At 39.7% G+C, this 24,521-nt stretch overlaps 1 protein-coding gene across 3 annotated transcripts in view; it reads left to right on the forward strand.

Moving 5' to 3' along the window:
* Positions 1 to 24,521, forward strand: part of ARMH4 (armadillo like helical domain containing 4) — a 94,803-nt gene that overhangs the window by 37,014 nt on the left and 33,268 nt on the right. For all 3 annotated transcript variants that reach the window (XM_033109252.1, XM_033109250.1, XM_033109251.1), the window contains exon 5: positions 933 to 1,190. In XM_033109252.1, the coding sequence (XP_032965143.1) occupies positions 933 to 1,190 (258 nt within the window). The remainder of the gene's footprint in view (positions 1 to 932; positions 1,191 to 24,521) is intronic.

Genomic DNA, 24,521 nt, shown 5'->3' on the forward strand with positions numbered 1-24,521 from the left:
TTTAAAAAAAAAGTAAAACAAAACAAAACAAAACCCTGTAGATGATGGATGGAAACGGATTTGTGTGGAGGAAATGGTCTAGAAGCACAAAAGGAGAATCTCAGACTCCTGGTGGTTTCATGAGCTCATCCATGCTGAGGGTGGGGATTTGAAGTGTTATTCTTAGAAATTTACAATTGGTGAAACAAGGAAACTGGGGGCCTTATGTTCCCTAAACCTCCTCCATGTGAAGCACTGAAAATGACAAATTGTAAATTTGATTTTTATGATGACAGTAATGATAATGGTTTTTTCACGTGTTTCTTTTCTGAATGTCCTTAACTAATATTCCCATTTCCCAGTTCCCTTTACACTTGGACTGAGAACGTTGATGTAATTGTTTACCGTCTCTTGGGTCACTCCTCTGTAAAGAGAACAGTTCCAGGAGTGGATTTATGTACCTTTCACTTAACATTGTTGTCAGCTCTACTCACTGATGTAGAACAAGAATGGAAAGAAAATTGTGCCAAAATAATACATTCTCTTGTTTAGTACTATAAGCTATAAAGAGATTGGGACACTCACTTTAAATTCTGTTAGTATTTCCGTGTGCTTTCCAGTGGATACATCTTTGATGACCTCCAGAAAACAGGAAGGGGATGTTTCCTCCCCCTGTAAATATAAATACAACGAATAAAAAGTCATGTCACCTAACTTTGACTCCAACTAAACATGATACATCACAATGATCTGCTATAACTGATTTTGAAAATTTAAAATGTACGTAAATGTTGGGCACAAAATCCTGCAAAGCTCGCGGTACCCAAATTTGACTATAAAATTTGTTTTAAAAGGCCAAGCATAATTATTTTGTAGTGTTTGGATCATTTCAAAAGATTCATTTGTAAGCACTCACTGTGTTACTTAATTTCTCATTGACTTTTTTTTCGCAGAGGGAGAAGAAGATGAGGATGAAGAGGATGAGGAAGAAGAAGATGAAGAAGAGGAAGATGAGGAGGAAGACGAAGAAGATAAAGATGCAGACTCACTGGATGAAAGCTTGGATGGGGACACTGAGCTACGTGGGTTTACTCTCCCTGGCGTCACATCCCCGGAACCTGGCCTGGAGCAGGGAGACATGCACCTTCTGGAGGGAGCCACCTACCAGGTGCCAGATGCCATCGAGTGGGAGCAGCAGAATCAGGGCCTGGGTAAGACTCATGAGTGTTTCCCTTCCCTCCTTCCTCGCCTCGTTTTGCTTCTCTAAGGTGACAGCTTTCTTTTATTGGCATTGATTATGGAGCAAAATAGAATTTCTGTTCATGTTTATGGATGGTTCATTTAGGAAAATGTCACCAGGATTTTTTTCTTTAGTATGTTTATATTTAATGTTCTTAAATAACCAGATTCTAAGCAGTCTCCAACCGCCCACTAAGAGCATGGTTACCTAATTTTTGGAAGGAGTTCCATCTTTCCTTCTCAGCTAGAAGACAGCTGTAGGCTTTGGGAGGACTTCCAAATGGGGAGGAAATGTGTGTAACCACTATGCTGAACAAGCAACGTGAATGGTCTGGAGTCAGAACATAAATGTATTTTGTCACCCTCTGTCCTTATAGAATTGACTCGCTAGGGGAAATTTGTCCCCGCTTCTGGGTGAGCTCTTGGCAGTCAGTCCTCTGAGTTTTGTGTTTGTTCTTATGGTTGCATTCCATTGTCAAACACAGTCTTGTTTTAGCAGCCAGTATGCAGATACCCCCCTGCTCCCTCTGTCTTGTGCATGGCCGACGTTTTCCGTGCGAGACGCTGTGGATGCATGCTGACCCCAGCGTGGCGCGTTCTTCCCCATCAGCAGGGAAGCTCCTCTGTCTGTCTCCTCTTGGCTTTTCCAGAAGAGATACTGTTAAACTCTGGGCGATTCCTTGAGGCCTCAGTCTCTTGACCTGAGGTGAAGAGACTTCTCCAAAGAACCCCTGCCCCCTGAAGTTCTCTTAGTCTTTAACAGCTAGGTCCCTTTATAATCTTCAGTACAATAGAAGTCAGGTTTAAGAGTCCTATAACTAGTTTGGGGGGGATTCATTGAAAATTTGGGTGTCAGCTTGGGACTTTGCACTGGAATATCATGCTAGTGTGTCTTGGAGCCTGGTTGAAACTGCCAATTTAGAAAACTGAAAGCCACATATGAACCAGACGAACAAAGAAACAATAACTCATAGACACAGACAACAGTTTAGTGGTTACCAGAGGGTAACGGGGTTACCAGGGGGTGGTACATGAGGGTATAGGGAGTCAAATATACGGTGATGGAAGGAGAACTGACTCTGGGTGATGAACACACAATGCAGCATATAGATGATGTACATGTGAAACCTATGCAATTTTACTAACCAATGTCACCCCAATAAATTTAATAAAAATTAAAAAAATATAGAATCATATTGCATATGCTCTCTTAGAAATTATTCTCTTCTCCTCCCATGGAAACTCTTAGATCAGTGGTGAGCAAGGATGAGTGTGTTAAAACCAGTATGGAATGGGGAAATCGCAGCATCTGTTTATCACATGACTGGGTAGTTTAAAACAAGCTCTTTCTCTTTTTTTAATTTTAAAGCTCAAACTGGAATTGGTGAAACCTTTAAAGGTTTGTGATCAAAAGAGGACTCATTTTCATAATCTCTAGAGCTAAAGAAATATACGTGAGGATGTTTAATGCCATCTATTTTCCTTGATAGAGGTCTTTGATAAACTGTCCTTTAAATTTGGTTAATTAATTTATCCAACAAACCTAACTAAGCACCTCCTTTGTTCCTGGCACTTTGCATGGCGTTGGGAACATAGCAAAAAATAAGGCAGTACCTTTTCTTGATTAGGGCAGAGCCCATTTCATAAAGGTTTCAGTGCAGGGAGAGTGAGTTCTATAATAAAAGTAGGTTATAAGAGGGCAGAACAGAAATGTAGAAAGGGACCATTTATATTAGGTTGGAGTGTGCAGGGCCATCCCTTGTAGGATAAATAGGCAGGAGGTAGCATGCAGGGGAAGGAGGCCAAAGAAAGAATGTGCACCAGGCATTGGAGGGCTGAAAGGGTATGGCATGTATATACGGGTTGGCAAGGACATCGGTTTACATCAGATTTATTTCTTATTATGATAATTTACCATTTCCCTAAATGTCTCTTACTGTCACTTCTTTTCTGGATAAATTCATTTGTCCGCATGTTTATAGCCTTGTGGGTTTTCTGGGAACCAAAACAAGGAACAAGTCTCTTAGGCTATCCTTTTTCCCACTGTGGGAAGACTGTGTTTGAGGAGTGTCTGGGTCTAGAATATTATTAGCTCATCAACTCTTTCTTGGAGTGACAGTAATATCTCCTCATATTCAAAACCAGTAACAACTTCTGGATCAATATTAATTGATACAGTTTCCTAAATGCTGTCAGATGAGATAAAATAAAGGAAAACCTCCACTATTTGTGCTGAATCTTGTGGTAGGTAGAGTAACGGCTCCCCAAAGATATCTATGTCCTAGACTTTGGAACCTGTGAATATGTTACCTTATGTAGTAAAAAGGACGTTGCTGATGTGCTGAAGGATCTTGAAATGGGCAGGATTTTCTAGATTATCTGGGTGGGCCCAGTGTAATCACAAGTGTCCTTTGAAGGGGGAGGCAGGAGGGTCAGAGTGAGAGAAGGAGAGGTGATGATGGAGGCAGAGGACAGAGTGATGTGGCCAGGAGCCAAGGAGTGCTGGCAGCCTCCAGAAGCTGGAAAAAGGAAGGAGACGGAGTCTCCCCTTGAGCCTCTAGAAGGAACACAACCCTGCTGACACCTTGATTTTAGCCCAATACCTGTTTCAGACTTTTGACCTGCAGAACTGTAAGATAATGAATTTGTGTTGTTTTGAGCCACTAAGTTTGTGGTAATTTGTTACAGCAGAAATGAAAAACTAATACAGATGTCAGTAAGTGTCTCACGAGCAGCATCATTTTAAAAAGTAGAGTTGCATGGCAGCTGTACTCCGAGTGTGAACATTGTAAAATTAAGTCGTTTTTCCTTAATGAATCATTAAAAATGCAAACATGGAGACCCTTTGAATAGTAAACCTATTTAGTATAATAACACTTTAATTAGCCATCTTCTTCACTCCTATTTTTAAGTGCTTTTCTTTTCTTTTAATTTTTTTACAGACTATCACATCCTATTTTCAATATGAATGGTTGTCCAAAGCAAATACTTTGGGGGAAAACCCATCTAAACTTTGAAACATGAACAGATTGAAGAAGTGGGTAGTTGGGATTGGCTAAAAATGGTGCAAACTCTTTGAATAGATTATAGTTTTGTTTCCTGTGAAGAGCAGAAAACTTAGATGATGTTTTAAGGCAAAGTTGTAGATTCATGACCTCAAATTCTCTGCACTTCTGTGTTCCGCATCATCACATACTCATTGTCTTTAAAAGTTTGAAAAGAGAGAGCTCAACTTCTTGATCTTGCTGTCAGGAAGTATGACTGTGGAATGACATGTGTGTTGCGGGGATAGAGAGAAGCCAGAGTGAAGTCGTTGGGTGGATTGATTTATTGGTAAAATGCTAGTACCACGCGAGAAGCTCTTTATTCATGTGTACAGAATCAATTTCTTTTCTGATCTCTAATAAGTTCCTTTTCAAATGTATTGGCAAGAAACTGTACAGACAGCAGATGATTGGTCCACATTGCTTCTTATCCTCTTGCTATGAGAAATCACACAATTATCTTTTTTGCAGTATAAAATTGATATGACCAAAATTGAGTCAACATATCCATTTTAATGTTTAAACATTTCCAATGTAATTAGTCCCTGGAGATTCTTTCCTTTTTGCATTCTATATCTGTTAGGATGCTTTTAGCTACAGGTAGCAGAAACCTTAAATTGGTTCAAAGAGTAAATAAATAAATTTTCTCTCACAAGAAATCTAGCGATACAGCTTTTGAGTCAGTTGACTCAGCAGCTCAACTGTCATCAGTTTTTTGCCATTTGCTGCACTGTGCCCTTGGCCCCCAGGCTGACTTCCTTATAGCTGCAAGGGCCGCAGCAGTTTCAGGTGTCACACCCAGACAAGACGTGGTCCAGGGAAAGAAGACTGTCTTTTCACCATGTTTCTTTCATAAAAGTGAGGAAGCCTTTCCAAGACTCCCCCAGTAGAATTCTTGCTTAGGTCACAGGCCCGTTTCTAGCAATCATTGGCAAGGGGAATTTGATCACATGACTGGTGGGAGGATGGGGGTGGGTGTCAATCACCACATGTATCCCCCATGATTTCTCTGTTTTTGTCTTTTCTTGTAGCTGATACTTGTCCATGTCTCTTCTATTCTCTAGGAATCCTATGAGCAATCTTGTTAAATTAGTATCTTTATTTTAAATATGTTTTGAGTTGGTGAGTTCTGAATGAGGACCTGAGGGTAGCGTTGTTCCATTTTTTTTTTTTTCTCCTAAAGAAGAGACCACTTTTGGACACTTTACAGTTTGGTTGATGTTCTGGATGGATAAGTCTTCCAAAAGTCATCAGTTAATTAAGTGCAGAGTTATTATAGCTTTCTTCATTTTTTTTTCAAAAGCCTGCATCTAACATTAGAATGGGCTCCTGATTTAGGAAGCGGAATATTTTTCTCTGGAGGTCTTTCAAAAACCTGATAAACATTCAATTAACAGTCTAGGGAGGTTTGTGGAAAGCAGAAGAATGAAGAGCACTCATGTATCTATTTTTTCATCAGCTACTCTTTGAGCACCTACTAAGTGTGTGCTGTATGTTGTGGAAATACGGAGAGGCTGACTTATAAAGAGTTAAATTGCCATGAATCAGAGAATGGTTCCATAGATGTGAGGTCTGTGGCCGAGCAATTCCCCAGTGGGGGACTGAGTCACCCCTTACAACCAGGGATTGCTTTGGATGACAGTCATCTGTGAGGTGTGACTTCTGGGGTACTTTACCCAATCCCCTAATTTATACCACCCTTCCTGCCTTAACATGGTGTCTACTTTACACTATGCATATTAGAGCCTTCCTTTGGATTGAGATAATGTACCTTGAGAAGGCCTTAGAAAAATGCAGGTCTGCTATCTGGGTAGATAATCCAGTGAGACATTATCGTTTATTATTATTAACTTATCAGATTCATTAGCCTGATTTTAAGATTAAAGAGACAGGAACACAAGACAAATGTGTTTTGGATTGGTAGGAAGGTAGGATGAATTGCAGGCAGAGGGTGTGGTGTTTGGACAGTTTAGAAACTGAGGCTTTGACTGTGAGAAAGTCAGACCCTTAGCCCTAAAACGTGTCAGCTCACTTCTTTTTTCTTCTTGTCCTCTTTGTTCTTATTCTCTTGAAACACCTAACATGGAGCTAAGACGGAATTCTTAAATATAGTGCAACATGGGCTGTGGCAGCAAAGAAAAGATGCTCCTCAAAAGATAGTGGGAAGTGTGAGATTTCAAAGAACTGTTTATTGCAACAAATGTCAGTTTATTTTGATGTGAAACATGTTAAGCTATGGATTGAAAGGTTGCTCAGGAAGCTGTCAGGCTAACGTAATTCTGTGTATAGAAGGAGAGGGAGGAACGAAATCTTCATCCACTGTAACCAGCACAGAGTGGTAGATTGGCCAAAGTTCCCAGACCAGTGATTCTCAATCTTGATGGCACATTGGAATCATCTAGAGAGCTATAAAAAATACTGATGTCTGGGTGCTACCTTAGAGGACAACTGTCCTAGACTGAATCCATTGGTTGTTTCCTTGGGGTTAGGCAGATTTTGTTTACGTAGGGGGATGGAGAAAGAGGATTTTAAGAAGTGTTTCTAATGACAACTAAGTGTAATATGGTATCCTGGATGAGATCCTCTAACAGAAAAAGGACATTAGGTAAAAACTAAGGAAATATGAATAAATTATGGTCTTCAGTTAATAAAAACAGAAATGTTTTTATCTTCTATGAATGGAATCCCCATTAGTAAAGATTTACATTGCTTTTTATGATAATTTGTGTATTGGATTAGTGTGCCTTAAAAAAATTTAGCTTTCTACAGTCACATAGAGATCAAATTTTAAGTCAGTATCTGTGCTTTAATTTTCCAAGAAAGCCCACGGTTACATTACCGACTCCTAAATCTGGACCATGGAGGTTTGTAACCAGCCTCCTGCATATCGAATGATTGAGTATCTCCTGGTATGAGTTTCTGTGGGTGTGCTTCTGCCAGTTACCTGGGGTTCCTTTCTGTCCTGAGATGTTAGCAAAGATTTCTGGATTTGAGAGCACTGCCATTCACTCTTTCTTTGGAAAGAACGGAATTATTTTTCTTAGACAGGAGGAGCAGAAGACTTGGGTGCAGACCCTTTTCTCATTAGACAAAATGTCCTGGTGGCCAGATTTTAAATTAGAGGTTGTGATCCCTGCCTCTCCTGCCTCACGAGGATAACTGCATAAGGGAAATGAGGTCTGCAGAGGAGGACACCTTCCAACGCCGAGATATTATTTCTTTGCAGATCTTTCCCCTTGAACTGTTGCTTGCTTGAAGATTAGTAGTAATTGGGGATTTCTAGGGGAAAAAAATCTGTCCATATGCCTGTGGCGAAAGATTGAATCAACTCAGGATTTTAGAAGGTTTTAAATGCACTTAATTCCTGAGTTTTCCATTTACTTCTTTTTATCCTACTGTATTTTTGTCAGAAGACTTAAATCCTCTTTTTAGCATGAGGTGGGTTATAAATAGGTTAAATACATAAAAATGAATCGACTTCCTTCCTGTTGCCCATTTCCAACTGTGCTCGCAGGTGTGTACTGAGAACCACAAATACAGAAATTTATATGAACCAAAGTCAAAAAGACAGCTGGCCATACGTAAAGAAAATCAGGTACTGGCCTAAAAACACTTTAATGTACTCTGTTTTTTTCTTTCATTTCGATGTTCATGACACTTCTGATGAGTAATTCTGTATGTTGGCTACAGTCAAACTTTGGCGTTCCCTTAACGTAGGAAATGTTAAGCTGTTTGTAAAGAGGAAAGGATTGATGGCATGGCGTGGATAATTTTGTGGGTCGTGTTAAATTTTTTTAAAGACTGACACTGATGTCTCGTAGCTATTTGTAGGACTTCTCTACCCAGAATCTCAGGCAGACAGAACTGAGGCTTCAGGAATTCATTAATTCCAAGAGTCATAGGCAGAACCTAGATCATTAACACACACACACACACACACACACACACACTCACTCACTCACTTTTACTCAAGCTAGCTGTGGAACACTGCAAATTCCCTTCTTCTCCTTCTAAGGTTTCTTTTGAGAAAATGAGTGAGAATTCAGCTCTAAGTCCCAAACGCTAACCCATAAAATAGAATTTGTAGAGAGTGTCCCTGCAGTACGTTGGCAGCCACAAGTACCTAGGTGTATGATTTTGTGTGTCCAGCGCATGCAACCAACGCCCTCAGGCAGAAAACCTCTCTGGGGATATTCCTGTGTTGAGAAAGGGAAATCAGTCTTGGGTGTTAAAATAAAACACTTTGTACCAGCTGAAGTACTGTCGTAGTGGGTTTTGTGTGATCGAAAAGAACTGCCAAACTCTCAAGCTGGCCTCAGGAAGCCAACGCTATTTTTGAAATTCAAAGGATTGGTGGCAAAAAGTAGAAATACAATGCAGCCAAAGTGAAGGAGGGATTAAATATTAAACAAGGAATCAGAGATTTAGATCAGGTAACATGGGGATTCAATAGTTGACAGACAGCATTTTTTAAAATATATTTGTCTCTTTATACACCCCTGTTATATTCAAGGACCTGTGTGGTCTGTCTGGGTCTATGTGCCTGCTTTGTTTTTCCCAGGTGCTCTGTCTGAGACCTGTGCTTTCCCGTCACCAGAACATGCATTTCTGCAGACATGCATCAGTCCGCACCCAGCTCTTGCTGAAGCTTTTCCTGGCAACCCTAACTCACACTGGGTCCTCCCTTGTGAAGCCCCTCCAGCAGTTGGTGACAGTATTACTCATTCTCCATTTGCAGCACTATCTCATTTTGCTTATTATTTTTTTGGGGAGCCTCACAGCATGTAGCACTCAGCATTGAGTACTGTTGATTGCTTAAAAGGGGGTTCTCTTCCCGCTGGTAGACATTCTGGGCCAGAAACTGTCCAATGCAGTTGGGAGGAGGGAGGCAGGTGCTTTATTGCACTCTGCCAGTTAAACAGTAGTCTCTTATGTAACTATCCTGGATAGCAACATGGGGATGGAGTAGGGTTTTCTATAGTCCATGGGAAAAATAGGAACTGCTCAGGTACTGAAGGCTTTCCATGATACTTATAACTGGCAGTAAGCTTGTATATCACATGCCAAGTGGAACTTCATCTGATCTTAACGTTCTCTGGTTCTCTCTACTTACCCCAAAGTAGTTGGTATCGCTACAAATTCTTTGGTAATGAACTAATTATAGCCTGACTTCAGGTCATAAACCATAGATGGCATTTTGAGGCTAGGTTTCCTGGACCATAATCTAATATTTTATTTTATTTGCCAGAGTTATTGAGATATATTTGACATATAACATTGTGTAAGTTTAAGGTGTACAACATGTTGATTTGACACACTTACATAGTACAAAATGATTATCCCATAGTGTTAGCTACCACCTGCATCATGTCGTGTAATTGCCATTTCTTTTCTTTTTGTGCTGAGTAATCTAACGTTTTAGAATATTTTTAAAGAATGAACTTTGAGTGATTCTACACTATAGAAATGAATGATCAAACCTTGGAAATGTTGGGCCAGCTACCCTCATAATCCTTAGCATCTGAATCAGATGGAAATCAAAATGATTGCATTCTCACAGTGATCAATCACTTAAAAATCTTCCAAATAGTTAATTAGGTGGCTTAATAGAGATAAGGCCTTTGATAGCTTCTGTTAAAGAGTAAAACAGCCATACCATCACCTAGATGCAAGTGAGAAGTTTATTAATCCTGATTCTCTCTGCTGCTGGTTCATTGCTTTCCCCAGTCAGAGAACTGAGTTATCTTTTTGTATCTCACTTCTGGCTGCAGCAAAATTATAATTATAGTAGTACCTCGGTTTTCAAACGTCTCCGTTGATGAACATTTTGGTTTATGAACGCTGTAAACCTGGAAATAAATGCTTCGGTTTTTGAACACGACTCAGAAGTTGAACATGTTACACGGCTTCCGCTGAATGCAAGATCCTGAGGCCTAGCTGTCGGCTGTTTTTGAACGTTTCAGAACTCGTAGATTACGTTAAAAAACTGAGGTACCACTGTATAATGTAATATTTTAAATACTTTAGGATCCCTGTTTGAAAAAAATGTTCTCATGTCTTTAAGGCCCTGTAGGAGGACCCAGATATTGGATTCTTGTATCAGAGGTTCACTAAAAATAAATTTGAACTTGTTGATTAAGAATATTCTTCTAGAAACCTAAACCCAAATATCTCAGCTCCAAAGTATTATTTTTTAATGATCTGTATGAGATAATAGACTTAAAGCTTTCCAGAAGCTGAAGCCCTTATCTGTATTTTCATAATTAAATTATGTTGAATTAGAGAATTGGGGGAAAAATCACATTTCTTTCACTAGGAATGAATTTCTTATGGGAAAATTCAGCAGTCACTTTTCCTTTGGAGAGCTAGAAAAGGAGTATTGGAACTAAGCCAGAAAATAATCTCTTCATCAGCTACAGTTAATAACATTAATAAGGCACATTATGTCTGCAGAGAATGCTGTGAACTAATTTCTTTGTAATCAGAACGCACTCATAGGCTCAGTTGGGGAATTAGTAACATAAACATCTAGTAGGCTAGATGAAAATTAAACAAGAAGAAATACTGAGAGAACTGGGAAAATTTTTAGAAAGGAAGAAATTAAGTATAAATGATCCTCTTTGAAAAATACAGCGGAAAATTAGCAAAGATGATGTTAAAAAGCTTTCAATTATGTTAAAACAAAATTGAAAAAGTGGTGAAAACAGTGTCCTTATCTCTTGATTTGAAGTTACATGATGCTAAATTAAGGTGAATTACTTAATAGATTGTTATTGGTTCACTGTATTGAGTATCTGGAATATTTGGAGTCTTTCAAGTTTTATTTGTCTTAATCTGGATCAGAGAAAGAATGCACTTAACTTTTGCATTTTGGAAACTAGAGCAATTAAGTGATTTTTCCCTGTCTCCAATTGAGACCATAAAGGAAGCCTCAGAGCTAAGCTTAGTGATCAGGTGAGTTTGAAGTCAGCCGGTGAACTTGTTCATTTCATTTCAACATTTGAGAATTAATAACCACAGGGGTCTGCTTGTCCAACTCAGAACTTTCTGCTTTTCTGTTGGGCAGAAAAATTGTTTCACAGAATCTGGCACAAAATATATAGTCAAATATATAGTCAACAAGGGGTCCCAGTTTCAATTCATGTGAAGAACCTTCAAAATAAACATACACATTATCAAGACCCAGGGAAGGAATTTAAAACAGGAGTGCTCACAGCTAAGGGAATTTTGATTTACACCTTCCGTCTCTAAGTTTTCCTGCAGGGCTGAAATCTTTCTGAAATAATGGGATTTGAATTTCAAGCTGCTCCTCTTGAAAGAGAACAGCAACTGTTTGGAACAGGATGGATTTGATGACTCCTGGGGGGTAAATACCCAAAGTGAGGTTGGCGACTTCCAACTGCATAAAGTTTGATGTGAAATCAGCCATAGGCACCGGGTGAAGTACCACCTGGGTTTGTTTATCACAAGCCTGACAAAGTATTGAACAGCCTGCAGGACCAGGGCCCTGGGCTTCGAGCCCTGCCATGTGGGAAGCAAACGGGTAGTGGAGGCCATGCACACTGAGTGAAGAATTGTTGCCAGGTAGGCCTTGCTGTTTAGGGCTGAGCCACAGGAACCACAAAGAGATACAAAGACAACTAATGTACTTAATCCACTAATAAAAAGGAGGTGGGGGGCAATCGTGGGAAAATCATGATGTGGGGAAGTTTGTTTTCAGTGGAGTCCTGCAGCCTTTTCTTCCTCCTCCTCCCTGGCCATCAGCCTCGTCATCCTCCCTTTTCACTCTTCCTTTGCTCCCTGGTGGCACCCACCCTGGCCTGCCCTGGGATCCAAAGAGGCTTCAGTCTTCTCTTAATCCCTTTCACTGTATCAATGCACTCTTTCTTTAAGACCTGGTTTAAAGACTTGGGTGGACCATACATAATTCATAGTTGTTAAAAAGATAATTTTCAAAAAAGATAGAATCATGATTCTCATTCAGGAATGTGGCTTAAAGATTTTTAAAAACTCCTTAATCAATAAAAGAATCACACAGATGCCACACCTGGTTCAAAGGAGAGATCAAAGAATCACAAACTTACATGGAGTCAAGGACTGTTAAAATGAATTGACAAATGGATGCAGGACTGACTTCTTCCAAGACGTGAGGGCCGTCCCTCCATTAGACAGTTAATTTTCTTGTCTAGAGAAGAATTATTTGTGTTGCTATTAGTTATTTACAATTGAAAAGTTGTAAAATAGTCTAAAGGTTGTGCAGAGCCCTAATGGAATCAGATAATTCTCCAGAACTCCAGCATTCCATTAAAAAGATATTCAATAATCTCTTCCTTATTACAAAGTTTAAATTTTTTTCTTACATATTAAAGCAAGAATACCTTGTAACCCTAAGTTGTTTGGAAGCACTTATAGTGTAAAACAATAACTGAAAGAACTGAGTGGTGGACTTTTGGATAAGTAGGAATGTATCTGTCAGGGAAGGTCAGTTACTGTAACAAATTGCTCCAGTGTAAGCGGCTTAACACAGTAGAATTATACTTGCCCTCTTCATAGTTCCACTGTCACTCAGTTACACTTCCACCAAGTGTCTCCACCATCTTTGTGGGCCTAAGCAGCCTCACTGGACCCTCTGCATCCAGCCAGATGGCAGGAAGAAGAGAGAATTTAGGGGAAGCCTGCTCAGAGCTCACAGCTTGGAATGGACTCATTTTCCTTCCCCTCAGATTCTGCTGGTGAGAACTAGTCACATCACCCCACCTGAAGCAAAACCAGCATGGTGAGCACTTTGCATTTTCAGAGATCTGCTTTCAGATGCACTCACCTTAGGAAGGCAAACCCCAGAAAACTGTTTGCTATTTATAAATTATTGCTAGATCACTGGTGATGAGCAGAAGAACATAATGTCCACTCTGCATGAGTAGATGAGTCATAAAAAGAAAAATCTGTAATGTGAGGCAGGATATGACCTATGCTGCGGGAAAAAAAAAGTGCTCTGAAAGTACCAAAGGGTGAAAGTAATTTCAACCAAGGGGAACCATGGAAAGCATTAGAGACAATATTCAGGATGGCAGTTGAGAACCTAGAATTTGGAGTAAGGAAATCCTGAATTCATGCCTTCACTTTACTGTCATTGACTCTGGACTAGTTTTTAACCTCTCTGAGCCTCGGTTTTCCTAACTCTAAAAAGGGCATAATAACTCTTAGCTCATAGGGTTGTTGTAACATTATATAAATAGATATACATGTGCAAAGTGAAGCTGAAGCTCATTTATACGAGACCTTAAAGGTTAGCGCAATTTCACCAAGCTGAGAAAAGCAAGGGACCTGATAAGAAGGGCCCCTGGGTTCTATTCCTTTCCTCCTTATTTCCTCAAGGAGCTTTTTTATACATTGGGAGTTCCCAATGAGGCTGTTTTGAGAAAAAGAAAATCACTACCAAAAATAAATTTGAAAAATCTGTATGTTCTTGACTGTATAATAGTTGAACTATTTCAAAATCTGACAAGGATTTCTAGTGGCCTTTCCTGATTCATTCTCTCCAACGTGACCCAGTGCTTTGTCCGCATAACACACAATTAGCTGTTAGGTTTAACCAGTGCAGTCTGAGGAGATTTAAAGTGATCGCCTTACAGACAACATGAATAATTGATTAGAGTTTTTCACTTTTCAGATATTACGTCTTCAAGCTATAGATGAGGTTTCTGTGTCTTTTCTATATTTTTGCCTCTACGGGTTTTTTCCCCCCAGATTAATTATATATTTTAATTTTCGGGATATGTAGGATAATTACAGAATGCTGTTAAGAAAAAAAGAAATCACAACATGGCTCCCTTCAGGACATGTAGCACCAGGGCAGTAACCTTAATATGAACTTGTAAATTGAGTGTTTTGTTCTACTTGGTTGCCTCGTGCAAGTTTATATCCAACTTCTCTGCACCATGAGTGTCTTAATAATTTTATACGGATGAGCATAATCCTTAGGAGGAAGCATGTGTGGTGTTTCTTGAACATTAACGTGCTTATAAATCACCTGGAAATTCTGATAAAATGTGGGCTCTGATTCAGGAGGTCTGCAGTGGGGCCTGAGACACTGCAGTTGTGAAATACAAAGATCTCAGGAGATGTCAGCTGCTGGGCTGTGGACCAAACGGTGAGGGGCGGGGGCCGTGGACATATTCTTGACCTGGGAAACTGAGGAAGCCTCACTTGGGAGACTAAAGGGGTCCTGAAGGTCGTTTTTAAAAAGAAGTGAGGATTTGATAGTATTTGCTTTTATTAAAACTGAAATTGGTTGGTTCTCCCCAGCCTTTATTAAAGACAGAATTCTTTAGACTTTTAGACTATTAATAGTTTTGGCCTTGTTTAATTTTTTTTATTTATGTTATTTTATTTTTTTCACTCTTAATTATAGTGATAAGGGCATTTCATCTCTCTCTGCCTCCATGTCTTCAAAAATAAAACCACCTGGCTGTGACCTCCTGCAGAGGGGCAATGAGGATAAAGTGTGCCACTCTGGTCTAGTATGTCTACTCTTACTTACACATATTCTTACCATGAGCCCAGCTACTCAGATCATTTCCATTCTTCTATTTGCTTATAAGAATACATTGAAGATCAAGATCATATATTCAGTAAGTGGCAGAGCCAAGAATCAAACCTACGTCTATTTGGTTGTGAAGATGCAGCTCTTAATATATGAACCCAAGTCCCTCTCACAGTTTTGTGGACCTTTCCAGTACCATGCTGGAGCCAGCTCATACTGAATTGCAGGAGAGCCGATTGTTTAAGTTTTAGCAAGCCTATTGTTAAACACAGGCATTAACAAAAAATCAAATTACATAGATTTAAAATTAAATGAATAATTTAAAAATACAGGTAAACATACAGAAAACTCTTCACCTCTTAATTATTTTACTACATTTTACTTCTATCTGTGCTCTGCAGTCCATTTACCTTGATTGCATCTGTATGGTGGAAATAATACCATAAAATGGTGTGCTACTATATATCTTTTCCCACCTCTGCATTCAGTAATGTCATATTGGTAGCTTGAAATTGCCTATGGTTGAAATATTTATACCATAGAGGTAGGTAAATACTACAAACCAGGGCTTGATTTACTGTTTTGTTGATTGGCCAGACTTAAAGTGATGGAGAAAATGTTAACAATGTAGATCAAACTTTTTAAAAGTATGTTGTGTCTATTACCAAAGCTGAGAGTGGCTTCAGTTTAATTAATATAATTTGTATTGGGATGAGGAATAATTGAACAGTAGAGCACACATCAGAGTTAATGACAATAAATTTATTGAGAGAAGATTTAGTGGAATGGGATGCAACTTCACTCGTCAAATCATAGATGAATTGCAACCAAAGGTTAGTTACAGATAGAAAAGTGGCAAAAACCAATGAAAGCATTCTGTGAGAATCAATTGGCTGTATAGGATTTACAATAAAAAAATACTGTCTGTTACTGTTATTAGTACATTGTGTGCTACACATCCTTTATATCAGTAAAATTTACAATAAATGCACACACAGCTTTCTTTTTTCAGGAGAGTTGGTTGTTAAGCACCTATCAGTATATCACTGTCATCCCTACTTGTTGGGTCCTCTGTAGAACTGAAGAGCATTGGCAACCAGCTGCTATGGTGCTTTGCCACAGCGTTTTCTGTAATCTGTGATTCATTATCTTTCTGTAGAGATTTTATTTTCAGGTTTCCTTGAGCAGTCTAGAACTGGGCAGGAAACTTTCTTTACCTCAGGTGTGCAGAACTGGGTGCATGATAGAAAGGAGATAATCTCTGCTGGGCAGGGTGGGAGACCTGCCTCCCTGGGAACCCAGGATGGTGCGTGAAATGAACATGACCTGGCAGTCAACAGTCCTCATGAGTTATCCCCGCAGTTACCTCATCTTAAGCAAAAGTTTTGTTTTGTTTTTTTGAGATTTTATTGGGGAAGGGGAACAGGACTTTATTGGGGAACAGTGTGTGCTTCCAGGACTTTTTTCCAAGTCAAGTTATTGTCCTTTCAATCTTAGTTGTGGAGGGTGCCATTCAGCTTCAAGTTGTTGCCCTTTCAGTCTTAGTTGTGGAGGACGCAGCTCAGCTCCAGGTCCAGTTGCCATTACTAGTTGCAGGGGGCGCAGCCCACGATCTTTTGCGGGACTCGAGGAATTGAACTGGCAACCTTGTGCTTGAGAGCCCACGCTCCAACCAACTGTTATCCGGGAGGCAGCTCAGCTCACGGTGCCGTGTTCAATCTTAGTTGCAGGGGGCAGAGCCCACCATCCCTTGCAGGACTTGAGGAGTTGAACCGGCAACCTTGTGGTTGAGAGCCCACTGGCCCACGTGGGAATCGAACTGGCAGCCTTCGGAGTTAGGAGCATGGAGCTCTAACCACCTGAGCCACCGGGCCGGCCTGCAAAAGTTTTAATTAAGGTGAATTTGAGAGATCTCTGTGACCTTAAATTCTGCATTTCTGTAGCTGCTTCTTGAATTTGTGCTATTAAGTGTTGTGCTTCTTGGTTTATCAAGATACATGCAAGTATAAGAGCACCTCCTCAATAATACAATTAGGAGATTTAAGAAATAATGCTTTCTTAAATTTATATGACCCTCTTATCGTTTACTAAACATTTTAACATATATTAGCTGGTTTGTCCTAACAGCAAGATAAACAGGGAGTTATTAGTATCCCCAATATTACTGAGGCTCTGGGTAGTTCATAACGTGTTCCAGGTGCATAGCTGGTTGGCAGAGAAGCGAGGCCTGGGGCTTCCGGGTCATTTTCTCCATCTCCAGTGTCCTTTCCCTTCGATTGCTTAAACAGAAAATGCCATTAAGCTAGTAGTCGTCACGTCATCATGTGTCTTCTAAGCCCAAGTCAAAAAAGAAGTCTGTCTAAAGGTAGGTTGCTGCTTTAGAACGATGATTTTTTTTTCTGATGAAGTTAATAAATCCATCCTTTGTGAGATCAAGCAAGGAGGTGAAGAGAAGTGATAGTGGATTGCTTGCGAGGCTAATCATTGCTTTAGAACTCCAAGCATTGAGCATGAATGTGCAGACCCCAGGGTGGGCTTCAGCCGACAGAATGACCCGATGAGGGGACAGCAGCTCCGGGGGGTGGGGTTTGACATTTTACTTTATTTCAGGCAATAAACATAGTCGAGTAAAATGTGGAATTTTGTAAGCAGTTGAGTGTACAGCTTGGGATATATCCATCTGTAATCACAAGCTGTGCTACCTCTGGTACTTTTTACACTTTTCGCAGCCTCGCCAGGAGATTGGCTGTAGTGATTAGGCTAACAGAGGGACTTCTTAAGTGAACAAGGGTCACTAGGAAAATAACAGGAGTGTATTATTTTTACAAGATGGCATAAGGATACTTCCTTATACTAGTCTAAATTTCCTGATTTTTTTTTTCCGCACCATCCATCTAATATTGGAGTTGTAACATTTTTATGAGGCAAATTCCCAAAGAGGTGGGAGTTTCTCCAAGTCAAATAGAGACATAGAGCTGATATTCAGATAAAGAGGAGCTATACTAGTGATGTATTTCCTCTAGCGAGGCATTTACTACGCTATCATTATTCCTTCTCCTCATTTCGCAAGGCTCCAGTGAGGGACATGGTAGCCAGGAGTTGCCATTGAGGACTCTGTCCGTAATTTGCTGTGGGATATATTAATGAAGTATACACTCAAATTTTCTATCTGTGAAATAGAGTTAATGGTCTGTAAGAATTACTATGCAGGATGATAGGGTGACCCCTGAGTGCCCTGGGGTCTAGTCTCAGGCACCACCTGCAATCAGTATGTGAAAAAATGGAGCTTCCTCCAACTGAGCAGTAGATGTCGCTGCAGTCAACTAAAACCCCAGGAACTCTCTGGCAGAAAGGATTCTATTACTAGAGGAAAAAGGAAAGGAACATACTAGCTATTAAACTTAACTGAGTAGTAGCTTTCTTCCCCACCCCAAACTCAAATCCTTCAGATTATACTACTGTTTACTATTTTCAATAACATATGTTATTGAATGGACAAGTCTCTTCAGAAAAAAAAAAGTTCATTCAGCAAACCATTCCATTCCATTTTTCATTCATTTACCAATTTGTTCATTCAAGAAATACTTACGAGGCACCTACAAACTGGGAGGCACCTGCCAGGTTCTGGGTTTACAATGATGAACAGTACAGATAGTCTGGCTTTCTGGAACTTCCTGTCTGGTGAGAAAAACAGGCAATTAAAGAGGTAGGACCACACAGACACATAAAAGTAATTACAGTACAGAGAGATTAGTGTAATCACAGGGCATGTGCTAGATGAAAGAGAAGCAGATGACATGGGGACCGGGCTGAGCTGAAGGGTCAGGGATGGTCTCTGGGATAAAACGGTGTTTCAGAAGGTACCTGTGTCGTGCGTCAAAGGCACAATTAGAAAGTCAGACTCTAGATTCCTTTACTCTGTTTAAAATTCTCAAGGGTTCTTGTCGTAGCTCAGTTTACCTCCTTTGTCATCGTTTGATGACATCATTTCGAATGTATAATGAATATCTTCCTTCCTGATTTTACTAATTCAAAAGATCTGTGCTCACTTCGGCAGCACATATACTAAAATTGGAACGAAAGATTTTAACCATGATTTATATCACTGTTATTACTTCTCACTTGAGATATTGAAAACGGCTTAGGGTCTTTCATGTGTCAGGTACTTTGACAAATGCTCTTGAATATTTTATTAGTGTGTGATATATGGAAGATAAAATCGAATGTTGAAGCAGTCTGTCTTTCCCTTGTTTCACTCCTCACTGGGGTTTTGGACTCAAGAAAAAGCTTCAGATTCCCTCAGGATGCTGAAGTCAGCCTGTGAAAACACAACTGGGAGCCACTTTGGCGACAGTGACGTGACCTGGCTGGAGGGAAGGACTGCCCATGCATTAGGTCTCAGACATTGTAAGCAGATAATACAGAATGAAATATTGATAAGGAACATGCAGCTATTCTGTTTCATATTTGCTCAATCTTCCGTGACTCATGAATTACATTTTGAAACCCTAAATTCAATTTATTGAGAGTCCTAAATAATGATGTTTGGATGAGTAAAAAGAAGTGAGTAAATCTGAATGCCTCTTTTTTAGGAGACTCAAAAATTTGTTTTGCAAAGACAGCAGAAATGTGTTCTGATGAAACAGTAACAACTTTTTTGGCTCTCTCTCAGTTAAGAAATTAAAAAACTAAGTTTGTTTTTTAAAAAAGTTGTTAAAAAAAACAACTCTGGGGTCTGTACTCATCTGTATTTAATTCATTCAAAAACCATTTATTTGTCATATAAAAATCATGGACCCAAGGCTAGTATGACTATGTATGGACCTGTCCAACTATTTTCCTTAGAAGAAAGAAAATAAATGTTCCTATGTACCAGTTTACGAAACAAATTGCTAAGAGCTGGACATTCAGAATAGTGAAAAGCATAGTTGTACACAATTTCTCTTAATTTACATACATGTCCTCTTTTCCATTTCATTCTCAGAAAGTTAAAGTATTTGGTACTGCCTTAATTTATAAAAGGAAACATTAATATCCTGGGAGGAGCCCTGAGGAAACTTGAACATTTCTCTGGTGTTGCTTTTAAGGTATGGTGTGGTCTTGGGTAACTCTCTTAATTGCTCTGGGCCTTAGGTTTTTCATTATAAAGGGGCCTTAGATGGATCTGAGGTCACTATGGAGAAGCCCCTTTGATTTTCCTCTGTGCTAACTTCCAACATAGTCGTATCTGGGGCTGCCTTTTTTTTTGACTCAGAGAAGAGGTGACCCAGTGCCCTGTCCAAGTCTAGCCCGTCCGTCTGTGATCTGGATCCCGTCAACTTCTTCCTCTTCTTTGGTCTGATAGGGGTACCGAGCCATTTGGGAATACTCATTGTCTAAGTTAGAAATGTGGGTTTCATCTTTACTTCCTCTCTTTTTCACTCAGTTCCCACATCCAGCTGGGAGCAAAGTCCCATTAATTCTCCCTGTTAAGTGACTCACCTTTCCTTGTCATCCTGCCTTCCTTTGCCATCACCATCTCTTGCCCAGACTTTTGCAGAAGGCTCTTTACTGATGACCCTCCTTTCAGTATCTTCCTCTTCCAGTCCATTCTCTACACTGTTTTCAGTGATACCTTTCTAAACTGCAAATCAGACAATGTCTGTTGAGCGGCAGCAACCCCACTGAGCAAATACTTATATTGTGAGAGAGTGGTGTGCCAGGTTCTGAAAATCAATCAATTTAAATGAGACAGCATTGTCCCATTCAAATTAAAACCTTGCATTGGTGACCTCCTGTACTTATGGGATAAGATGCGTTTCTTCTCATGGCCTTTGAGGCTATGCACATTTTGGCCTCAAATCTGCCTTCCTATCACCTTACTTTCCATTACCTCTCCTCTTGCCTTGTGTGTACTTCCCACCCCTGCCACACTGAACTCTTCTCAAACTGAGCATGCAATGTTTTTTCATTTTTCTAAGATTTTGCATATCCAGGTCTCTATCTGGAATTCTCTTTCCCACATCTCCCATCTGTCTGTGGAATGCCTACTCAATTCTGTAATACCTGATGCAAACGTCATCTTACTTGGGAGAATTCTCATGAGTTGATTACCTCCTTGTTTATGCTTCTACAGACTTTTGCTCATGGTGTTATATTGTATTTAATGTCTGTCTTCCTTATAAGTGCTACTTGAAGGCAGGGAATCACACCTTATTCATCTTTGTATTTCCAATGACCTAACGCAGTTATAGCACATTTTAGTGACTCAATAAGTGGTTGTTGATCGACCAAAATAAATGAGTACACGGATGCATGGATGGAAATAGTTACTGCAAGTATTTCTCATCTCAGTGGATATGTCAGTAACTATGGAAAGAAGAAACTTGGAAGTTACAACTGGCTGTTGATCTTTCTGGTAAAGTTCTCATATCTGCGGGTACATCCTGAGCTGATGGCCAGGGAATTTTTTGGGCTACATCTTAGAGTCCTCTTTAAGCTGTAAGACTTGATAACTTTATTTGGCGATGTCACTGCAAGCCCAAGAGTTGGAACATTTTCCTTGTACCACTTTTGCCTGCTGGCTGAGAATCAAGGGCAGTTTTGTTCAACTTAACTTGTCTCTGTCTCTTATTTCTCTGAGCTGATGGCCAGGGAATTTTTGGACTAGCTCTTTAGAGTCCTCTTTAAGCTGTAAGACTTGATAACTTTATTTGGCTATGTCATAACAAACCCAAGAGTTGGAACACTTTCCTTGTACCACTTTTGCCTGCTGGCTGAGAAACAAGGACAGTTTTGTTCAACTTGTCTCTGTCTCTTAGTTCTCTGAGATCTACTTTTGTGTCCTCAATGACAAATCATTAAGCTCATTCCCAGATGTATTGGTTGTCAGGTAGGCATCATTAAGGCTAGTGAAATGTCTCAGTTTCAGCTGAGCAGGGTGAATATGATGTTATCTGATCATGACGGACATGGTGATGTGGTGATCCAAGAGGAGAAGATCTTTTAAGACAACCTCATACCTCAACTGTAGACAATTACTCTAGTCAGTGAGTAGTAATCAACAAGTAAAGCTTAAGGTGGAAACATTAATGCTTCCTTTAATGCAAAAACATTAGCAACTAAAGGGTTTTGTTGTTGCTGTTTTCTGTTGTTGTTGTTTTTATTGTGTTTTTTTTTTGTGTGTGTGTGTGGGGTGGGGAAGGAATGAACCCTTCATTTCCAAAGTTGACTTTTATAATCAATTTGAAGATGTAAAACATTTTCAGGGATGTGAATAATCAAAAGAACTAAAAGCTTTTGCAAGATCTGTTTTTAGCCTGCTTGCCTTATATTTTTGCTTCCTTTCAGTCCTGCAGCACTCTGTCACATCCATTACTTTCCTGAAAAGAAACATCATTCAGGCCACTTAAATGATGTTTCAATGACATATAATCCATTAGAATTCAAAAAAGCCAGCACTTTCCAAAGAGAAATGTGACACCCTTTCACTTATTCTTTCTCTCTTTTTTCTTTACTTGAAGTGAAATTTCAGTTTCTCTTGGAATTTCTTGTTTCATATATTTTCGTAAGGTCATTATTTTTGCAGATAATGACCTCTCAACTCCTAAAACCACCTGCTTGGTTGGCTAAAAGGAGTAAGGCAAGGGTTAACATTAATTCATTTCCCCCATTTTTGTTTGTTTTTGATCATGACTATGAAGCAGTATGTTCTCAAAGCAAAAATTTTGGATAAAATATATAAGCCTGGCGTTATGCCCAGAAACAGCTGGGTAGGCTTCTAGCTCTGTCCATCACCACAAAGAACCTTTAGTTAGAGCAGACCACAAAATCACTCGAGGCCAGAGAATGGTGCAAACATCGTGCTACCGTTTCCCTTGGGTTGCCTTTTAGGCTGTGCGGACCCTCCTTACTTGAGAGGTCAGAAGCCCCTCTTGCTTGGTCTCCTCCACCTTTTCTCTTTATCATTCTCCCGCTGGGGTTCCAGTTTCACTCTATGGTCTTGATTGGAAGCTTCACAATCAGAGACGTTCTGTATTCACAGTTATCCCTGGAGTCTAGAGCAATGCTCACAATGTAATACACCCTCAATAAGTTTTTATCGAATAAAATTAGTTTTCAGAGGAAAGTATCGACCTAGACATACAAACCTCTCTATTGTCATGGCGTTCCTTTCTTATTACATGATGTGGGTGCCTGAGGCCAGAAGGCCCTCTTCCTTCCAGGAGAAGATGGGAAAGCTCAAAGGAGGTGAAAGGCAAGGAAACCCCATCCTGCCACATTTCAACAATGTTTGAAGGAGATAGGAAAATTCACCCACAATCCCTCTACTCAGAGGAAACAAATGACCTGTTATCTCCCAGCCTTTCTTCTATGCATTTTTTCCCCATAGTTGACCTCATGGTTTCTTCCATTTCATATCAGTGCATTCTAAGTTACATTGTAGACAAGCCAAGTAAAATGTATGTGCTTAAATTAGTAGTAACCAGGTTTATTTGTGATAGTATTTTCTTTGATTCTAATACAAAAGATTTTTACATTTTAATGCTTCTAAAATCATGCTGAAGTATTGCAATCAATGTGTATTTTTAATGTCAATGGTAAATCTTATAATCAATGACCTCTTTGGGTCCTGAATATAGTATATGGAATAGAATGTAGTTACTTTTGATATTTTCTCATAGGAAAGTGACCAGACTGACATTCCTTTATGGTTCAAAAAATATTTCTCTGAACACTTCAAAGTCTTGTGGGTCCCTGCTTCTGTTTACTCTTTTTTTCTTTACATTCAAAAAAAACTTCCCCCCCCCAAAATTTGTTTTATTGTGGTAAAATTCACATAACGTAAAATAACCAGTAACCATTTTAAAGTATACAATTCAGTGGAATTTAATAATTCACACTATTGTACCAGCATCACCTCTATTTAGTTCCAAGACATTTAGTTCTAAGACATGTTCACCCCAAAAGGAAACCCTGTACCCATTAAGCAGTCACTCCTCATTCCTCTCTTCTAGCCCCTGGCAACCAGTAGATTCCTTTTGGTCTTTGTAGATTTACCTATTTTGGGTTCCCTGTTTACACCTGAAGGTAACTATGAAGAAAATGTCTGGCTTTCTCACCTGGCACATGGAGGCAGAGAATGTATGGGTATAGGTGACATGTTACAACATGTTTATGCATGCTGAGATACTAATATCAAATTGACCACTAAACATATATGCCTTTGGCAGTTATAGAACTGTCCTTGGAGTTTCCCAAAATTCTTAGTCATTTTATGTGAGGTAAATAAACCAGCAAGACTACCAACATGGTGAGAAGGGCTTATGGAGATGAATTAATGTTAAGAGCCAGGCACTGCTTAGCTAGTCCCTCTGCTTCAGCATCTCAGCTTTAAGGTATCAGCTGAGGCTGTGGCCTCATCTCAGGGCTTAACTGGAGAAGCATCTGCCACCAAACTCATGTGGTTGTTGGCAGAATTCCATTTCTTGCAGGTGGTAGGACTTGTTGGCTCTTGGCCTAAGGTTGCCCTCGCTTCCTTGCCACATGGACCTCACAACATTGAGGTCAGCTCACAACATCGAAGCCAAAAGAGGGAAAGTCTGTGGGCAAGAAAGGCATTCCAGTCTTCAGTAACGTGGTCGTGGAAGTGACATTTCATCACCTTCGCCATATTCTGTTGGTTAGAAGCAAATCACAGGTTCTGCCCAAGAGGGGTATCAAGACACTCAAGGGAG

This window comes from Rhinolophus ferrumequinum, chromosome 6 (assembly GCF_004115265.2).
Source record: "Rhinolophus ferrumequinum isolate MPI-CBG mRhiFer1 chromosome 6, mRhiFer1_v1.p, whole genome shotgun sequence".
In the NCBI taxonomy this organism is placed as follows: domain Eukaryota; kingdom Metazoa; phylum Chordata; class Mammalia; order Chiroptera; family Rhinolophidae; genus Rhinolophus; species Rhinolophus ferrumequinum.